This window comes from Patiria miniata, unplaced genomic scaffold (assembly GCF_015706575.1).
Source record: "Patiria miniata isolate m_02_andy unplaced genomic scaffold, ASM1570657v1 HiC_scaffold_5, whole genome shotgun sequence".
In the NCBI taxonomy this organism is placed as follows: Eukaryota; Metazoa; Echinodermata; class Asteroidea; order Valvatida; family Asterinidae; genus Patiria; species Patiria miniata.
In genome coordinates this window covers 523,330-543,917 of record NW_024037072.1, presented here as the reverse complement: position 1 = coordinate 543,917, position 20,588 = coordinate 523,330, and the positions used below count along the sequence as shown (strand labels likewise).

General features: G+C 40.3%; 1 protein-coding gene across 7 annotated transcripts in view; it reads right to left on the bottom strand.

Annotated features, from left to right (window-relative positions):
* The window catches only part of LOC119741614 (neurabin-1-like), an 89,614-nt gene that overhangs the window by 50,593 nt on the left and 18,433 nt on the right, over positions 1-20,588 (bottom strand). For 6 of the 7 annotated variants that reach the window (XM_038217434.1, XM_038217435.1, XM_038217437.1 and 3 more), the window contains exon 3: positions 15,619-15,723. In XM_038217434.1, coding sequence (XP_038073362.1) covers positions 15,619-15,723 — 105 coding nt within the window. Of the gene's footprint in view, positions 1-4,583; positions 5,584-15,618; positions 15,724-20,588 lie in introns of those variants that run through there. The other variant, XM_038217439.1, reaches the window with a different exon arrangement.

The following is a 20,588-nucleotide window of genomic DNA, read 5'->3' as shown; positions in this document are numbered from 1 at the left end:
GACTTCTGTTAAATTGGAATCTACAATGTATGTGAGATTTTAGTCACAGAACAAGTGCAAAGTATGCATGTCATGATTTGGATTGTAAATGTACTTATATTATTGAGTCAATTACATTTTTGACTTAGTTGGTGTTGATGAGGGTTATGAGCTCAGGATGTTGTAACTTTCCACTGGCAACTTCACTGAAAGCCAACATTTTCAAAGATATATTTAGAATATATCAGCTTGTTGTTGAGAAACTTACTGTTGGCACAGACTCTGCCAATTGTGTTAAATAACAGTTTTGGACACTTTTGGCACTTGATTCTATGTTTGTAGAATAGATGAAAGATTAAAAGTTGAAAACGATTATTTAACAAATGAAAGGGCAAAGGTGCATTTTCATGAGCATATTTTAAATTTGTTTTGTGTTTTTTTAAACTAAGTGTATTGTTTATATAAAATCATGAATATAAAGTGGAGATAAAAGGGACTGAAAACGTGCTCATGGAAAGGCGGCTCATTTGTGAAGATTGGAGCTTTTTTTTGGACATGTGGCCCCATTGACTTGCATGATTGTTACATGATATAACAAAAACAAAGACCTCTGTTTAAGCACAGACCTTTGTTTAAGGAAGCTTTAAAACATTGACCTGACAATTTTATGGCATGTGAAAGCAGAGGGATTTGGTTTTGTTCTAATAAAGGACAAAGGATTTGGGTATGTCATTTTAAAAATGTCAATGTTTACATAATAGTGAAAAACAACATCGTTTGTGTTTCTATTTCCGTGTGGTCTATAATTTAACCATTACATTCAGCCACTTGGGGAAGTAGATCGTCTTTGTTTAAATGTCATAAACAATCTTCTCTTGGTAAAAACTCTCTTGTTGTTGTTGTTGTTGTTTTTTAAATTTGGTACCTGGTACATAAAAAAAAAACTTTTCTGTGAAAGCTATTCCAATTTAAACAGAAAATCAGGATAAGTCATTGACTGAATATTGAGGAAAGTGTTATGAAAGATGACAATATTTGGTGTACTGTATTTAAACTGCCTTTCATTCCTTTTGTGATCAACAAAGTGCAGTTGCGTATTTCAATTTTTCTTTCCTCTAAAGTGAATTTAAATACTTGTCATGTTATTAAAACATTTTCTATTAAGAGAACCCACCAAGCCCATTAAAACATTTTCTATTAAGAGAACCCACCAAGCCCCCCCCCTCAAAATATGGTTGTGACAGAAATGTTTCCCAATTGTTTCTCTGTTTTTGGTTTAAACGGGCACTGAAACCTTGTAAAAATGCGCTCTTCATTTGATTATCATTAGAACCAACTTTAAAACCCTCCCATCTGAAATTACCATCGACAGAAGGAGAAAAAAATCATTACAACTCATCCTAATCAATCGAGCAGAAATTCACCAACTCATCTAAAACTTCAAAGTCTGGGAAAAATGCTGAACAGTTAAAAAAAAACACGTCTTAGATTTCTTGACAGCTATCTTGACAGTGTCAAGTTTCTTGCCTCCTTGCTTCCGTTATTAAATGAATCAAATATTATTAGATTTTTAAAGATTTCACCTTTCGGCAATATTTTTGGGAACTAGTAACTTCAATATAGCTGCTGAACGTTACATATTCTCCATGAGGCACTGGGGAAGGAAAAAGAAAAAAAGAGTTGGCAACAGGTTCGTTTCAAAATGTCTTGCTAAACTCTTCACGAGACAGACCATTCAGTATACTTCGGCAAAACACACGCCACTCTTCCTCAACGATTTCTCAAGGGCTACAAATGATTCCGCAATCACTATCCAAGCTGACTCGGGCAGGCAAGTGAACTTGTGTGATTTGGTGCACTGTAACGTGACACGGTAATTAAGCCTAGCTCACCCTGCCAAAGCAAACTCCTATCCTCCCAGAATCCCAAAGAAATCTGCCCGGATTCCGCTATGTCAATGGCACCGCCCCCAAAGGAAATACCATGTCCAGACTGGAAAACAATCAACAGTGTGATAGGGGAAACCAATCTATCCCCACGACCATCTTCAAATAGAACCAAGATGAGGATAATGGCTTGGAATCTATCTCATAATAACTTCCTACCTTGATTTGTGGACAGCTGTTTCCGCCATCATTCCTCACAAATTGATGCCATCCAAAAATCTAGACTGGCAATATAACCTGGGCTCGGCCAGGCAAAACCAAAAGCAAAAAAAATTAAGATAAAAAAAAGAAAAAACTTGATGAAAATTTGCAGCAACGGTAACTGTTGGAGAATGCTCACTGGAAGCAGGCCGCCGTATACTCAACTGGGGTCCACCATATATGGGAGATACTGACATGACTGCATAGTTCCTGATCAGTGCTTCAGGCTTGAGGAGGAGGAGGGGGGGGGGAGAAGGTTGACCCTGGATGTAATAAGGTCCAATGAAGATGCTGACAGACATCTACATGTATCTGTCTGGATGCAGATGAGTGGTAACAGCCACAGAGAAATAAAAAAAAAATGATTTGTGACTTGGAAGATCTTCAATGTTATCCCTCGGATATGAATGGCACACAAGGGTAAGGCTTGAATGCTCATGAGGATTTACTGCACACAATGTTCCAGTCAAACTCATCCTCAATCAAATATAAGTACTTCACTGTACTCATTCTCCATGCAGTCTCAAGCAGGGACTTTTCGTGAAAGCTTAGCCACAACTAGCCAGTGCAGTGGTCTAGTTCTGAAGGGAACCAGTGTGCAGAGGACCAGGCAGGAATAAGCTCGTTTACTCATCTTGTGCTGACCTACAACGCAATTACCAGGATCAAATCATTAGTCATGTGACTGATAAACAAAGGATGCTCAATTACATTGTTTATTACATTATAAATTTTAACTCCCCCCCAAAAAAAAATTTCCTCAGAAGCCCACATATTACTGCACTTTTGTGGGGACCAGCATTTCCCAAGTTTTTACCTATTAGAAAATCCTAAAAACAATTATAATGGTAAAATACAATGTAATTAAAACATGAGAGTTAAAAGTATGGGAATTTGTTGTTATACAGTGAATTTGGTACTGGATTCTACAAATGCAATTAATCGAGAGGAATCTTGTAGTATTTTTTTCTTTTAGGGGAATTCTAGTTGCTAAATAAACAGCAAACAAAGAAATTTAAGAGGGTTTTATTTTGTACCTCTGTCCCAACATATTTGTCCAAGACCAAACAAGTTTTAAAATTCCAAATGATAAGAACACTAACAACACTTTGTAGAAATAGTTGGGAATGTGCCAAGAGACAGTTAATGGAAGAAGTGGCATGATGAACCAAATGCAACGGTGTGAACGCAAACTTGTCATCAAACACTTGAGGTGTCAACTTACATCTGCTGAAGAGGTTAGGTAGTATTATTTTGCAATTACAAAAAAATGATGGGGCAGATTTATGGATGGATAATTTGTAAGCGCTGAGGTGGGGTCACCAAGATGTCACTACAGATTACTGACAGGTTTTTCTGCCCGTCACTTCCTTCTGATGCACTGACAAAATGCCAGGATAGAAAGAAAACAGTCTGAAGAGTACGTATTTCAAGGCAACTGGCATTTTGTCATTTCCCAGTTTCGTGAATAAAGGTCACGTTTTAATACCAGACTTGAATTTATCACAAATCTACATGTAAATTAGTTTGGACTTATTCATCAAGTTTGGCTGGCATGTGTAGCACCAAAGAGCGCCCTCAAGTTGATGTACAGAGCAAATAACCATTATGAGAGTCTGGATTATTTTAGGACCCCTCCCACAAAGATACGAACAATAAAATTGGAAACCAAACAAGAAACAGTTTGAAAGGATTATTAAAGGTAATAAACATTTGCTGTTGCTGTATTTTCAGAAATGGATGGATTTGGGGGTTTGTATTTTAAAGCAAATATTGTTACACTGACCTGTTTAAAGTTTTGTGTTCATAGATGCTGGAAAACCAAGAAAACAATGCTGTTCTTGTAGTTTGCTTCCCTGACCCTACTTCAGATGAAATAGAGCAATTGATAAAAGTCGGGGGAATTGTCAGGTCAGGAAACTAGTAGACTAGCTGGCTTGGACCCGTTCACGGATGTGTAACCGATTGCAAACAAAATGTGGACTAACTAAATTTAGGAAATTGAGGGTCAGGCGACCATCGTTGGAAATTGATACAAACATTGCACTTTTGTTGAAAATGACAGCACACCTGGTGCCATGATTTCGCAAGATGCTTGAGACTATTATTTGTTTACAGTCAAGTAATTTATTTCATAATAATTTGGTAATTTTTTGTTGTTGTTTGCAAATGCTGTGAATTACCTTTCAGAAAATGTGCTCATAATGTTCTTCACTTGTACTCTTTAACATAAAAATTGTTCTCATTGTGGACAATAAAATTTCTTGTCCACCGATGGAACTAGACAAATGGTGAAGAAGTTCACCAGAACCTGTTCAAGATGTTACTTTTTGGCATTTATGGTAACATTTATGGTAAATTTGTTGTTACATAGCCCTAAAAAAAAACCAGCATATTTCTGCCCGGTGCTCTCTACATAGTCTCAACAGAGGGCGCTATCTCAACAAGGTACTATACCTTCCAGTGCTGGTGCTAAGTTTTAAGCGCCTGCGGCTGAGATCCATAGAATCCGGCCGCATTCCTTTGGGATACAGTCGGCTTCCATTGCCTCTTTCCGGACTGCGCAAGATGACACCCACCGGACTGACGACTAGCTCCATCCTTTGGGGAAGTTCAGTCACTCCTTGACAATCATGGACAAACGGACGGTAGAGACAAGACTGAAGTATTCCAGCTTGGCAGTCTCGAATGAACAGTTTTTTTCGCTGTTCTTTTCTCTCCAAGGTAATTCAACTCCAACAAGTAGCGCTCAAACTGTTCGTTCATCAATAATTTTCCAGTAGAGCAAGTAACGTGGTAGCTCAGTGGCGAATTGAGTAAAATCTGTCTTATAACTCAAAGCTCATTCATTTTGCCATTTTCTAGACCGATGCATCATTCTGTAATATCTCTTGCTTTCCAAATCTTTTGATATAAATTTTTGTCAGTCCACTATTCAGACAAAGTTTGTTGACAATGATATTTGTCATCGTAGATAGCATGATTTTCCCCGGTGACAATCCATGAGCATTGCTGGTTCCCTCTTGTATAATCCACTTTGAGTATGGCAATATGCAGGGCACCAGTTATCGCCAGATCAACACGGACACAAATTCACATGGCCACAGGAGATTGCAAGTTTGGACACCAACATGTGTCTCATCAGCTGGAAGATGATTCCACAAGAGTCTCCTTGCCATGTGAATTTAAGCACTCAGTAGTTAAAAAAACTTTTTTTCCCAAAACGTGATAAAGGATCAGTGCGTCCAATAGCAAAATATCCAGTGTACCGAAGCTGCTTCCTGTGGTTACGGCCAGCCATCCAACTAACATCCATGATTGTTTCCACATGTATTACATCTACATACACAAATTTAATATCCATGTATGAATCCAACAACAAGAATAGACATGTATCTTGTACGACCACCTCTTTCGCTTTCGCAGAATGATCACCGATATACAGGCACACGTACTTTTTATGTATATTAGTACATGTATGATAGACAAGAGAAACTAGTAACAGGCTGAAATGTTTTCACAGGAAAAAGGAAATTCCTGTTTCTAGGTCACACCGACCACTCACGTGTCCACAGGGGAAGTGTTTACACATGTATACATACAAGCTAATTATAAATGTCTGGTGTAAAAAGAATTAAAATCAGTGCAGATTGGTCAAGAGAGCACATTAGCAATAGACATTGGAGACAAGTTATTTCCTGCTTTAATTAATTAAAGAATGTTTTCCACAAAACTGAAAAAAAAACCAACAATACAAAATGAAATTCAATGAATTGTGACATTAAAGTATAGTATCCACCATTACAATCACCTTACTTTAATTTCAAAATGGCCTACACAATCCCCAACATTTTCTGTGAAAATTAGAAACATTTTTGTATTTCCTCATGTGAGATCTATTAATTTTATCAGTTCCCCCATTTTCACCAGTAAATTTTCATTAATATGGTTCCCCCAGCAACACAAAACTCCATTTTTGGGGCAAGTTTAAATGAACTCCAGACACACTTTTACTGATTATAATGAATATTGATAATGTTTATGGCATCCCAATAGAGGACAAATAATCTATATACCGGTACCACACCATTCCACTTCCACCTCAGATGTTACCAACAACCATAAACTAAAAAACAGGAATCCTGGTGACCTGCTTCCCTCTAACAGACACTGTGGTGAAAGGAAACAGTTAACGTTCATGATATTACCCTCTAGGAAATGACACAGTAGGTGACTGGCTTCCTCAGTGCAGTTGTCACTTTAAACGTTGTAGAAAATTGTGACATGAGGCGTCCCAAGAATGGACCCAAAATGGTGAATGCAATGGCACTTACCACCCACATAAAATAAATTGACAGAAACTCTGCACATTATTGTCTGTCTTCACTTCAGAAAACAACTTTCATTGAAGCAAGATGGAAAAGATTAAGTCCCAAGTTTGTGAAGTGAATGAAACACAAGAACAACATCCAGCAAAATCTTGACACTTGGTTTTATTAGTATTTTAATAGATCCAGGACTGTTGGACACCACAAGATACAATAACTAATTTCAAATTATTGGTATCCTTTTTCAGCAGCGCTGAATTTTGAAGGACTCAAAGCAAAGCTTTCTACAGCCCCCCCCCCCCCAAAAAAAACCCCCAAAAAACCAAGGAGGTCTACTGGTTAGGGTCAATGTACTGAATAACTCGAGAAATCAGACACCAGCTGCATCTCTGACTAACTTTGCTCATGAAAGATGAGACTGATGCTGGTAACGTTATCTTAAAATGAAATCATTACTCTAGCATCAGCAACGATCCATCACACATGGGTACATGTATGGCATGTCTCCCTAGACTGCAGGACTTAATGTCTACTAAACATTGATACGATTTCATTACTCTATTAATCTGTTACTCTAGGCAAACTGTGGTTATAAACCCACATCCTATGAATCAGAATGTGGAAAAAGATGAGAATCCAGAGTTGGTTTTGTTGGCTTATATTCTAAACAATATCCTGTCCATTCAGAAGAGAGGGGAAAAACAATCTCCACCGTTGCCTGGGCAATAAAACTCAAATTATTGTAAAAATTGTGGGTCTGCTTACCACTTCCACCAAATGTTTAGGACAAGCTACTTTTTGGATTCATCTAGAGAAAAACAAACATGGATTGAACCTTACAGAAAAACAGTCTTGATTTCATAAACTATAAGAAACTACATACATTTAGGGATGCATGTAAGCCTACACTGAACATGTAATTGGAAATAGATAAAGAGACAAAATAATGTATGCTTACAAGATCAAATGAAGATGGCAACTAAACTCAATGGCTAATTATATGAAACATGAACTATGTAGTATCCCTTACGCAATGTGAAGCAACATCTAAAGCTACATGTAGGTACATACTTCATGCGCTTCAATTCACGTCATTATGTAACTTGTGAGTAAATGAACAATAACGCTCCTCACCTCAACAGACAGCATCCTTTATCTCACAAGTCCTTGACCCAGAAGTAGCCTTAAGTTCAAGGCATTTGATTCCTTCAATGCCAGGATATTCCCAGAATACCACTTCCAATTTTCCCTTCCCGTTTCCATATGTCTGACATTTCCATTTTAATATTTCTTGTTCTAGTCTTTTAGCCCAGGGGGACCTGAGACAGGGGAGGAACTCACAAGATTAATTGCCTTGCGAAACAAAAAAAAATGCGGTGCCATCACTAGGGCAAGATGTGGTTGATCTTAGGAGCTCAGTCGTGAAAGTAAATTCAGTTGATTCGCAGACATCTTGCAAACATAGCTTGGTCCAAGAGCGATGGTAACAAAAGCCACTCTCAAGTGGCACTTTTTGGTCAACCATCCGTGTTATTATGTCAGGGGAAAATGATCAATCTCTCAAGTCAAATACTCCATGCTGTACAAGGTGGTTGGATGTGAAGGGAGCATTGCTGCTGAGCGGAGATGAGCGCTACTCTCTGTTAATTGGATGGGTTCAATCAAGTGATTATCAAAACATGAATGACTCACCGCATTCCATCATTAGAAATCTTTCCTAGCACAGAATTTCTGCCTTTTTTCCCAAGCCTTGGATTGAGTAAGGTGTGTCCCTACATGTAACTACCCTGCCTGTAGGTTTATTTCTACTGCAAAGAAAATTTCTTAAACATGCCATGGAACATTGCCTCTAAATGTTTAATTTATATTTTGTTAGTTGCAAACAAACTATAATTTAATATCAAGGGACCACCAGACGGACTTTTGAAGCCACAAAAGGCATTGAGAGTTCCAATCTATAACCTGGCTCCAGCAACAAGATGAAACCAAACAAAGAGACAATGAATTCAGAAAGCCTGGAGATTGCCTCCTAAATTGTCCAGAATGAGCAAGGCAAGGAAACTTACACAATCAGTTCACACCACCCACACTATGTCCAGTGGGAATCTCTTCAACCCCAATACATCCAAAGCAGGCAGGAATGCCCCCTAGCCTCCTTGTTTAAAGCTAATCAAAATGCCCCCTGGCCCAGCCCTGAAAGGTCAGATGGAGCCTGTATGCACAAACACCTGTGAGCCTAGGGGGTTCCCCAAGTCAAGAATGAAGACTAAAACGATGGATTAGGAGGACAAGAGACAGTGTTGCCTGGAGACTCAGACAAGATGGAGAGTGAAAAGGAGGGATTGATTTTTTTTTTGTCCTCGCTCTCTGAATTGAAGAGATTGAGAATGTGTGTAAATGTTATAAGCAGAGTGCTGGATACAGGAAGAGAAAAAATGAGGCGAGTAATGTGGACAATAGGAGAGATTAGGAGACGTGGGATGGGGGAAAGGGGGATGATAAAAGGAGTAATATGGGAGGAGATGGATAGCGGACAAGATGCATATCATCATCAACATTCAGTGAGAATTATGTCACAACAATATTTATTGGATTTGAAGTACTGGTTTTGCATTAGTGCACAGCCACAATCATGAGTACACGTTTTGTTACAAAATGATTAAAAAATAAACTACACACTAAATAAAGTCCAATATCACACAAGTTTACTCTTCCAGCCATCAGGATACTGATTTAGTGTCAAGTGAAGAGAGTTTTGGAATTTTGGGAATGGTCATCGTCCACATGTACAGATGTACATGTAGCTCTAACAGACGGCTCCAACATGCAGAGCAAAATAATAGTTTGGTCCAGACTGTGACGAAATTATGAAATCACTCTTGTTCAGACACTTATGAACAACAGATCAACACTCTGTAAATCCTGTAACTGACAAAACAGCAAAGCTAAAGTCATCTTTTCAAAACATTTTAATTAAAATAAAGAGTTGTTATATAGGTAAAGGACAACATACGCAAAGTCTTGGGCTGAAAGGGTTCCCATTTGTAAACATTTGATTGACATGTTGAGATGGGTTGCTTGTTTGAAACATAGGTCTGGCAATCTAGACAATTTGGCTACTGTGAAAGTGGACTGAGGATAGAGAGAGAGAACGATGACAGATGAAGCTGGTGAGGGGGGCGATGAAAAGAGGAAGGGGTATGCGATTGACGTTGAGAGTAGAGGGTCAACGAACAGTCCGGATGCTGCACCAACAACAAATGAAGAAAATATCGGCCACGTCTGTCAACAAGGATGGGAAGACGCTGAGCGGCGCGTAATTGGCTCAATAGACATGGGACTTGACAATGACATACGCGATCAGAAGAAGACCGGGGAAGAAATCAATGCCAGCAGGGGGAACATCTTGCAAATAAGAATGGCGGAAGGAAAAACATGAAACTTCTTATCCAAGGTAATGAAGCACTACGCATACAGGTAATGAGACAATGCTTGGATGGCAGGCTGCCAATCAACTTAAGTACGGAAGTGAAAATTGATTTTTTTATTTCCCTAAAGCGTTTGGATTGGAGCCCTTTTTTTTAGTGAGGCATGCGAAAGAATTTCTGTAGAGCACAACACTAACGCCCCCGCAGGGTGAAAAATAGACAATGATGAGTCGGAAGGCCGGTGTGGGAAGTATTGTCACTATTGTGCAAGTGCCGTTTGGATGCTTGTGCTTGGAATTCTAATTGTCTCAAATTTTAAGAGCAGGTGCGTTTGCCCATCAAGTTTACAACTATTTATTTCATTCCCGGAGACCACAATATTAAAAAAAGGAGCCTCCACGTTGAGTCTGGAAAACATCAAATTGTCTGGAGATGAATGTTGATTGAAGTCAGAAATTTCTGATCAACATGAAACATGCTAAATGTTGTTGAGGTTGATATGTGATGAAGCAGGAACATGTGAGGCATCTGAAAAACACGCCGAGGTAATTGGTATGGAATCTTAGCGGGAATCAGCTAGTACAGAATGTTTACAGGTGTCTAACTGTACGGGCAATGGCCTCAATCAAATTCACATTCAAGGTGAGGGATTCAAGATGGAATAGTTATGGTAGAAAATGAGAGGAAAATGGTTTCCATTAGAAAACAAAATTAAACTAGGAATAGCAAGTAGCTGTCAGTGTGTAGATCATATGTAGTTGGCTTAGGAAGCGCAAGTGCAGCGCATGGTGCTTGCTTTGACTGAACCAAACCTATCTCCACATACTGAGTGTTTTGTCGGTGCTTGTCCTCCACTGAGACAATTACGCAAAACCAATCCACTTACAACATTTCTGCAGATCACATTCAAATGTGCTCATTTGTCAGGGATCCTTGTCAAAACATAAGAGCTGGGTAATTTCCCCATGTGCTGTTTCAAGTCTTGTGATTAAAGCACGCATGGGTAGCTTTACATTCCCTTGCCAATAGTTGGAGTACAAGGTTTGGGTATGTTTGACTGGTGATGGATGTTCCTACACAGAGGAATTCCAGGAGTGCGCACTGTTTGCTCAAACCTCTACAGCTACACTTCAAATGCAATCCGAAATTAGCAACTTATACGGCACAACATTATGCAAATTACATTCGGGACTCAACAACCAACATCAACATGACAAATGGACTACAATCAGGAGGGAACAAATGCACTGGCGTGATTGGGCGAGGATTTGATGACAGAATCCCAGTAGCAAACTTTACGAATGAACAAGGATGGGAAACTGATATTTCAGTCCCTGCAGGCTACATCAGGTTGGGATTTCCGGTGTAAGGTGCCAATCTAATAAGACGTGGAGCCTAGGGATTATCAGGTTTATGTAGAACAAATCCACAGTGCATATTGGTGGTCCCAGTCTACGCAAGTCGCCTGCATGATGCCCTCTACATATTGAACAGGCTGCCCAAGATATAGCGCATAAGTGGTGACCATTTTTCTAGGAATCACTGAAAGCAGGATGGTCAAGCAAAGTTGGTCATCCAGATTTCTGAATGACACATAGACAGGTGGTCATCAGCTGACAACATCTCCGGCCAGGTCTGGGGCTGACCGCAGCCAGGCAGATGGTTTTTAATGTCCAGGTGGCCACAGCCAGCTCTGAGTGCATCATGTGTCATTTTTTTGTAGAGACTTTATATAAAAAACCAATTGTGCACAGGTTTGATTGTTGCCCCAATGCCTGAGGTTTCTCCTACGTATGTACTTATCTCGGGTATTTTAATTTTTATCCCAAGGTAGAATCGGAAGTGACATTCAACTGTTGCTGTCATCCATTTGATTAAGGATTGAATCCCCTGCTGGCTTGACACAACGCTGACAAATCTCAGCTGAGTTTTTGATAATCAGTGTATTCACCATAAGTGATTGCCCAAGCGGGAAGTTGGAATGTGCATCAATATCTCTCTCAGTTTGCCATGATTGTTCTTGTCACGTCTAAACTCGGGATCGATTCATTCAATTTGCAAAGGCACAGACAAGCAATGCATTCCCCATCAACATGTACTTGGAGCCCGGCCAATCAGACGACAGGGAATCTTTACAGCAACCAGCGACCAATAAAATCTTAGAAGACATGAAGTTATTATCAGTGCTAATGTGATCAGGGCTGAAGTCAGGACAGTGTACTGTTTGAGTGTAATTATGAATATCACCCTTGTGACACTGCTAGATAATGTTCTCTTTCACACCAAAAATTCTGCTTGAATTTCAGAATTACATTTTTAAAGCCAATATGTTTCCTTAAGGAATACTGTTCTGCATTTGTCTGCAAATGCACCCATATTTTTATGCAACTGGGAAGTAACAAAAAAAGAGGAAATTCCAAGCTTTATATAGTGCTTCTCAATACTACCGGGTAAATGGCATAAGTGGGAAATGAAAAACGAGGCAATTAGCTGATCTGAGGACCTCGTACATGTTGGTACCTGTTTAGTCCAAGGTTACATGCACATTCAGCACAGGGTAATCTAAGCATGGTAATCCACTAAACAATGCTAACCCTCAGACAGTCACCACCTACCCCCCCCCCCACCCCACCCCCCAAAAAAATCGACACCAATATCTGAAGTGAAAAGAACGGACCTATCCTCACAGCATGCTCATCACAAAGTCTGCACTTGTAAATTGATAACCCCATTCTTCCGTGGTACGCCTAGCCTCAAGCAACCCTCGTAGCTGGGCAAAGTCAAACAACAAGACAATTGGCAAGATTGGAGGACCCCTTCGCTTCATCAAATCCTCCATATCACAATACACTGCTGTCTGCCTCCCAAGAAATGAATCAAAGTATGGTAATCAGTCAGGAAATGTATCATTGCATCTTGGATTCTCTTCTTTTTATGGAGGGGTGGGGGGGAGTGGGGGAGAGGTCTTGATGAGATAGGAAGAGGTCCTCTTGAGGGGTAACCCAATCCAGGAAAGGAGACGTTGCCCTTCCTGGATGCTTCTCCAGGGATGTAGAAAGGGAAGCCCAATGGATAATGCTTGGTTTTTGGAAGGATCAAATCAAGGTATCGGATGATTAATGCAAATGCTGCGACATCCCGCATCGTGGATGAACCTGTTGAGCAATCTACTAGTGGAGAGGACTTACAAGTGATTGCCACATTCTCAGGATGATTCAAGATAGAACTCTGAAATAACTTGCTAATGAGAAAGGAGATGGTTTCAATCCAGATAGCATCCCTGTGCATCAACATAAAATGACCTGATCTGATCTGCTTACACACAAGATTTGAACACGTTCAAGAGGGCTTTCCATTAAAAATTGAAGTGGAAAAATGTCCGTTAACGACAGAGTTGTAACGAGTCACTGATTTTTGTGACTCGAGTCGAGTCGAGTCATTTTAAAGAAGTGACTCGAGTCGAGTCGAGTCATTAGGTCAACAAGGTCGAGTCGAGTCGAGTCGAGTCACAGAGTGTGGTCGAGTCGAGTCGAGTCGAGTCAAGTATTTAGCTCGAGTCAATTCGAGTCACAAATATTTGAACACTAAATTACAATAAAAAGCAACAAACACAAGAGAGAAAGAATACAAGGCACCAGTCTATTACGGAAATCCAAAGACATTAAGTATTCTGTATGGTACCCAACCAACAGTTTCCATTGCTAGCTCACGTCACAGATAAGGAGATGTGAAACTTCGGTCTTATAACTGGTTTGGCTTCGGGTCTAGATTTTGTTGTTCGCTGATCGCTGACAACGTTAAAACCTAATTGCATTATACAAAACTGTTTCTGATTATTTAAAGGTGGGCCCGTCCGTATCCATTTTTTTGTGTGAAATCGGGACATGAATTTAGCCGGCGTTCCACCAAGAATTTCAAAATTGCCCGAAACCAATGATGAAACCACGGATTGAGTAATGCGTTTTAATTCTGTTTCCGGGTTTAGCATTACATGCTAGTCCGCGACACGGTGTATGTTTGTTGTTTCATTATGGAGGAAGGAAACAGACTGCCGCTGTATATAAACGTACATTATTCGCGAACATTAACGTGACGTGAACAAAAACTGGCAACGCGAACGGCGCAGCGTAAGTCATTGCAAATATTTTTCGCAAGTAAGTTTTGCTTTTATTTTGGGACTCGAGTCTTATTAGCCTTCCTCGAGTCGAGTCGAGTCATTCTGATGAGGGACTCGAGTCGAGTCGAGTCATTTGCTCGCAGTGACTCGAGTCGAGTCGAGTCATTTACCCGTCGGGACTCGAGTCGAGTCGAGTCGCCAAAAAATGTGACTCGAGTCGGACTCGAGTCGAGTCATTGACTCGAGTCATTACAACTCTGGTTAACGATTCTCCATGATGAGTTTTCTTAGAATCTTTCATAGGGATTCCAATAAAAAAGTTGTGAAAACAAATTCCATTGAACTACATGTAGCTCCTTAAATACAAACCGATTCTCAAGTCTCAAGATCTATGTCTCTCTTTTTGTTAATGATTGCTACTGAATGTTTACATGTGCACTTACATGGAAAGAGTGATGTAAAGCCACTTCAAAAGTTTACTCATTGTGGTAACATCTGTTTCAAGAAGCACTCACACTTCTTTGACTGCCTCAATTTCCTTGCCCTGATAAGCGGATCGTGGGGATTGTCGCAATCCATCCAACCCGGATTTTTTTATTGCAAAGCATGATTTACGACCAGCATTTAACGACTTGTAAGGTTACTATGTTGTTGGGATAAGAAATGGATGACTTGGGCCACTGGAGGCCAATTAATAAAAAACAGCCAACAAAACATCAATGACTACCATAATGTTTTAGTGGATTGCCAATTAAAACCAAGATGCCAGGAGCTATTGATAAAACCGAAATGACAAAAAGTTACACGCTGCCGACAATACCACGGTTGAATGCCGCCTGAAATTACATCCAGTGGTGAAGTTGGTTAGCATGCGCGTGTTTGTGTGTGCGTTTGTTTTATGAATGCCGACTTAGTACACAGAGCTGTAAATAACTCAAGCATGCATCGTTGGCATCCACTGCAAACCTATTACTGTCTGAGCAGGGGGAGATCAAGTAAATGAGATTTCTGCACAAGTTATCCAAGATGTTGTTTTGATCAAACAGCACTTGGGGCCTCTGTGTCTTGGGACCTGGGCCTCTGACGAGGGCCTTTCAAGCCTGAAAGTTGGGCCTGGGGCCTGTGGAGTTAGAATTTGGGGCCTTGCACATCTGGCCTGGGGCCTTGGGCCATGGGCATTGAGAGTTTGGATTTGGACCATGGGCCATGGCCATAGTGCCTTGGGCAAGCAGGCCTTGGGCCTGGGGCCATGGGCCTTGAGAGTTGGGACTGGGGCATTGGGCCTTGGGACTTGGGCCTAGTGCCTAGGGCCTGGAGCCATGGGTCATGGGCGGCCGTGGGCCTGGGGGTTGGGCCTTAGGTCATGGGGCGTGTGCAAATGGTCTTGGGCCTAGGACCTTGGACTTTGGGGTTTTGACATTTAGCCTTGGACCTGGGGCCTTGACTCTGGAGTCTTCGGACTTGAAACTTGGGGCTAGAACCCGGGCATTGGACATTTTCATTTGGATTTGAAGTCTTCTGTCTGATGTCTTGCGCTTTGGTTATGGAAGCTTGGGCATAGGCCCTTGAGCCTTGAGCCTGGTCCAAGCTGATGAGACATACAGATTGTTGGCTCTTACCTGACTAGCCCACTAGTGTTCTTTAAGACACCGGCAGCATACTTCTGACTAACTCCTACAAGGCTCTTCCCATCCACCTCAATGATCTGATCATTCACACTGATCCTGCAGGCAAAGAGATACAAACAAAATAACACTGAGGTAAGATTGTACTTAAATATTTTTAAATTTTTAAATGTATACATGTACAATTTGCCTTTCAAAAAATATGTGCAATCAAACTCAATGGGGTTGGTGATGTTATCATCAATGTAACTGTGTCTTACTTCACTTCACTTAAGTTTGAGAATTAATTTCATCATTTTAAACTTACAGAAATATGACCACTTTTGATAATAAGAAATGAAACTGACCTTACAAAACCTGTCCATTAGCAACTTTGGATATATCACTCTAAACAGTTTGCCTTCAGCAGCAGTCCATACAACATTTGAAGGCTGACAAAGTTATGAAATTTTCATCAGAATATCAATACCAATTCTGATCAGTTGATGAATAGGCCAGAGTTCACTCATGCAAAACTCCAACCTTTTCAGAGCCAGCCTCCATCGTTTTTCTCTTATTCCTTCTGAGATTTTCTCTGCTCGATATCTAGAGGCAAATACTTTAAAAATCCAATTTAGCTCTTCATCTGGGGCCTCTCAAGCTCAGACCGTGCTTGAGACTCTCCGAGTGTATCACATCGTTGGCTAGCTCCCAGGCAAGCCCAATGTTCCCGCAGACTCGCTGGCAGTTAATACCTTTATCATGACGAGACTGTTACGCCAGTAATGAAAAGTGACGTTATATCTATCTTATTTCACTGCCTGATTTGATTAGATGAGGGTTGGATAACTTTCCTTTTTTCTGTTTTTTTTTTTAAACGTTTCATATTGTGTTAGTTAAAAAATCCATTCTTATTACCTAAACCAAAAATCGTTCATTTCGGGGTAGTGTTTGTATTACAAGAAAGGAGGACGGTTTATGTTACAGACACTGTGTTAAATGATCAAAAACCTTCATCCCCAGGGTACCAATGATATTTTAGAATGAAGTATAATATTAAATATTCAATAATGTCGAACAAGTTTACTTTTTACACTCAGCAAAAATATGCTCTTCAAAAATATAAGGTGACACTTAAAAATACAAGATGACCTCGCAAGCTACCCGATACGTCCTGCTTAATAAACAGACTCTGAAAGGAAACTATTATTTCTATGTCAATAAGATAGAGAGTCCAATATCAGTCTTCACGCTGCTAAGGTGGCACTTGTTTTCTTCTTTTTTTTGGGGGGGGGGGGGGGAGTGAGTTGGTGGTACATTTTTGTGTGTGTACCTGACGATCTTTTCAACTCTTTGTGGAGAGAGAAATAAAACATTTGGAATCACATTTCAACATGACAACCTGAGTTCAGCATTACTGAATAGGAAAAACTACGATGCCTTATATTTAATAAATACGACAGAGATATTTCCCAGAGGACAGAAATGTAGGCCACAGCTTCTGTATTCCATTCAGGGGGATCTTTTGTGTTGCCTCCCAAATCAAGGGATCGTGACTGAATTTCCCAATTTTGTACAATTCTTTGATTCTGCTTTCTAAATTAACTTCCCTATGTGCAGTTCCATCCAAACAATGTCTGTCATCAGGGAACAGCAGGACAGGGGAGTAGGGGCAATGAACGGAAGTGCTGATGAGACTCTCACGCCAAATCTTGTTGAAGGGGAGCCCAAGTGTCCATATGAGGTACAAGAAGGCAGTCTAAGTGTCTGTATGAGTTACAAGAGGGGGCCTCAAGAGAAGAAATTGTAAAAGATATGAGACAAGGATAAGCTCTCGTCAGTAGTAACAGAAGGGGGGGGGGTGACATCAAGAAGTTGCAGACTGCAAAGCGGAAATGTAAAGAGAAGAAGTGTCTACAGGGGGTGAACTGGCTGATTGGATGGTCAAACTTTGTAATCTGACCAATGCATTAGGTTAAAGGGAATATACATCATTTGCTTTTGCTGTAATTTTCAGAAATGGATGGAATTGGGGGGTTGGAAATATATAGCAAATATAGTTACACTGACCTTTTTGAGGTTTTGGGTTCGAAAACGCTATAAAAACCAAGAAAAACAATCATTTTCCTGTAGTCTGGTTCCCTGACTCCATATAAGAAGAAACAGAGCAGTTTACATACATTGGGGAATTGTAAGGTCAGGGAACCAGTCTAGCTGGCTCGTGCCTGTTCATAGGTTTGTAATCGATTGCAAACAAGTGCGATGGTCAATTGTGGCCAGTATTTGAAAAAAAGCCAGTTTTTTCCAACGCTGATCGGCCGATCAGCGTTGGAAATTGATACAAAAATACCACTTTTCTTGAAAATGACAGTATACCAGGTGCCATGATTTTACAGGATGCTTTACACTGTCATTCACTAACAGTCCAGCAAGGTATTTCAAAATGATTTGGTAGTTTTATTTTTTGATGTTTGCAAATGTTGTATTTTCCCTTTAAGTGAGTCTCTAGCAATTTGGGATCTGTCTGTCTATAATCTGATAAAAAAAATCTTGTTTTCAATTCCCCAAAATAGATACACAGTGGTCAGTAGGTGTATTTCAAAGGGAATGTCTTCTCTGAGTTAGTGAGAGAAAGTAATATGCAAGCTTTCTAGTTGTCAGGGATGGTTGTGTTGAAAATATTAAAAGCATCAATTACAAAATTGTGGAGTGTTTATTTTTACAGGGTTTATTTATACCGTTTTCAAATTTGTTTGTACATGTACTTTTGGTCCTTTTGTTCCTTTGTTGTTGTTTTTTAGGGTGGGGATTCATCTTTTTGGCCTTTTTTTTTTGGGGGGGGACTGTAGGTACATGTAGTTCTTTGGAAGTGATCAACTTGACATTTGACATTCTGTGCTGTTTATTCAGTATTTCTCTTTAAAGCTATAGTCCATCATTTGCAGCCATCCGAAAAAGTAACTGGCGTATTATTGTTGAAAAACATACTTGGTTGAAAGATAGTAAGTGGACTAAACTCCCTGTGAAATTAATCTTTCTGGCAAGCTATCATTTCGAAGTAATCAACGAAAGAAGGCCTTTCCAACGGTGCGTCTTAAGACGCACCGTAGGAAAATTTAAATTAGTAGTTCGTTTTGTTATTCGGCGCAGCGCGCGCAAGCATTGGCACAACGCACAGGCGCGCAATGGTTGCTATAATTCGTTGCTATAATATGATTCGTTGCTATAATATGATTCAGCAACTTTTGATTTGAAATTGAGATCCTAGAATGCTGTTTTTCTCGGAATATACAGCTGAAGCTGAGCTGAAACTTCATCAGGTTAGTTGTTCAGTATCCTTCATTAGATTTTGAACACTTTTGTTGCTTCAAACGAACAAAATGCACAAATTACAAATGATGGACTATATCTTTAAGATAACATATAATGGTTTATGCTGGTGGGCTTTCAACAAAGTCTCTGCGACCAAAGTGCCACCCCTGTAACCTTCTTAAACTGCCAAAGATCTAGGCCAGCCATCAACGATTGCCCTGCTCAAGACTGCACTAACTTCATTCAGAGTGTGTCAGATGAATTGCTCCACTTGAGAACAGGGAAGCAATGTGGTGAAGACAAAAAAGAAGGGGGTGGAGTTAGAAGACGGAAGGGGAAGTTCTCTAGGCAAATCAAGGACAGAACTAAGAGAGTAGACTGCATGTACGGTAAGCCGAATCAGGAATGACGTGTTGAGAATATCTACCTCTTTACGGCAAACCCAGAGAGTGTGGTGCAGGATGGAGTGGGCTCACTAATGCCTCCGGGGCATCGACGTCTGCGTCTGCAGGCTTTTGCAGAGCTTGGGATGCCCATGAATACTTGAGTAGGGCGAAAACCCTTTGATGTCTGGAAAGGCAATAATTCAGATACGGGAAGGGGGTGGGAGGACTGGGGGGCGGCCGGTGGGAAAGCTAACAGCATTAATATGGCTGTAATGCATATTAAAGTGAAAAGGTAAATAGAGTTTACAAGTGTGGGCCTGGAATCAGTCATGTCTTATTTGCTGGAGTGGTGTATAGTGTCAACAGCCGCGAGCCTAAATCATGACGCGTTACACGTTGCCACTGGCCTGGAGGAAACAAATCACCATCATGGTTGCTGAGGAGGGGATTTTGTCTGCGAACCGTGGAAAAGTGCGACATTATTAAAGCTGTTTAAATATAAAGCACCTTCCTTTAAGAAGGATACAAGTACGGTACTTCTGTCAACCATACATGCAAATCTACCTCAATGTCATGCTTACATGTATACAAAATTCCAGTTGTTCTGCTGTACTGAAGCACAGCCCTTTACGTGAAATCTTACATGTCGTCCTACCATATTGATTCTATAGATGTGCTAGTACCCCGTCAACAGATAAAATGACAGAGAGATTGAAGGAAAAGTAAGTGGCATTGTCATCATGCCTTCAGTCTCAAGTGCACTTGTCAAAAAGGAAAGACTATACAAGTTTCTGCACATTCCGTCACAAAAAGGAAGTGCTTACAACATGATATAATGCATGTAGGCCTACTTGCAGTTTAATAACCCTAACCCCTTGAGCACTTTTACTAGAAAGTATCCTGAATCCGTCACAATCCACCAATTTTGTCATGCAAAAAAATGTTAGTGTCCTGAGTCCATCAGAATCCACCAGTGAGTCCATCAGAATCCACAATACCTCATACACACCAAACATATAGCCAAGGAGAAACTGCTGAGATCCTGAATCCATCAAAGTCCCCCAACTGCTCAATATGGAGGTATCCTGAATCCATCAAAATCCTGCAGTATCGCTAGGCTTACTGTCCTGAATCCATCAAAATCCCCCAACTTTTTAAATATGGAGGTATCCTGAATCCGCCGAAATTCTCCAAAATCAGGGGTGTGGATTTTGATGGATTCAGGTATGTTAGGGTTCAGGATCCCTGCACAGTGTCCCTCAAACACTGAATCTCAAGAGTAGACAA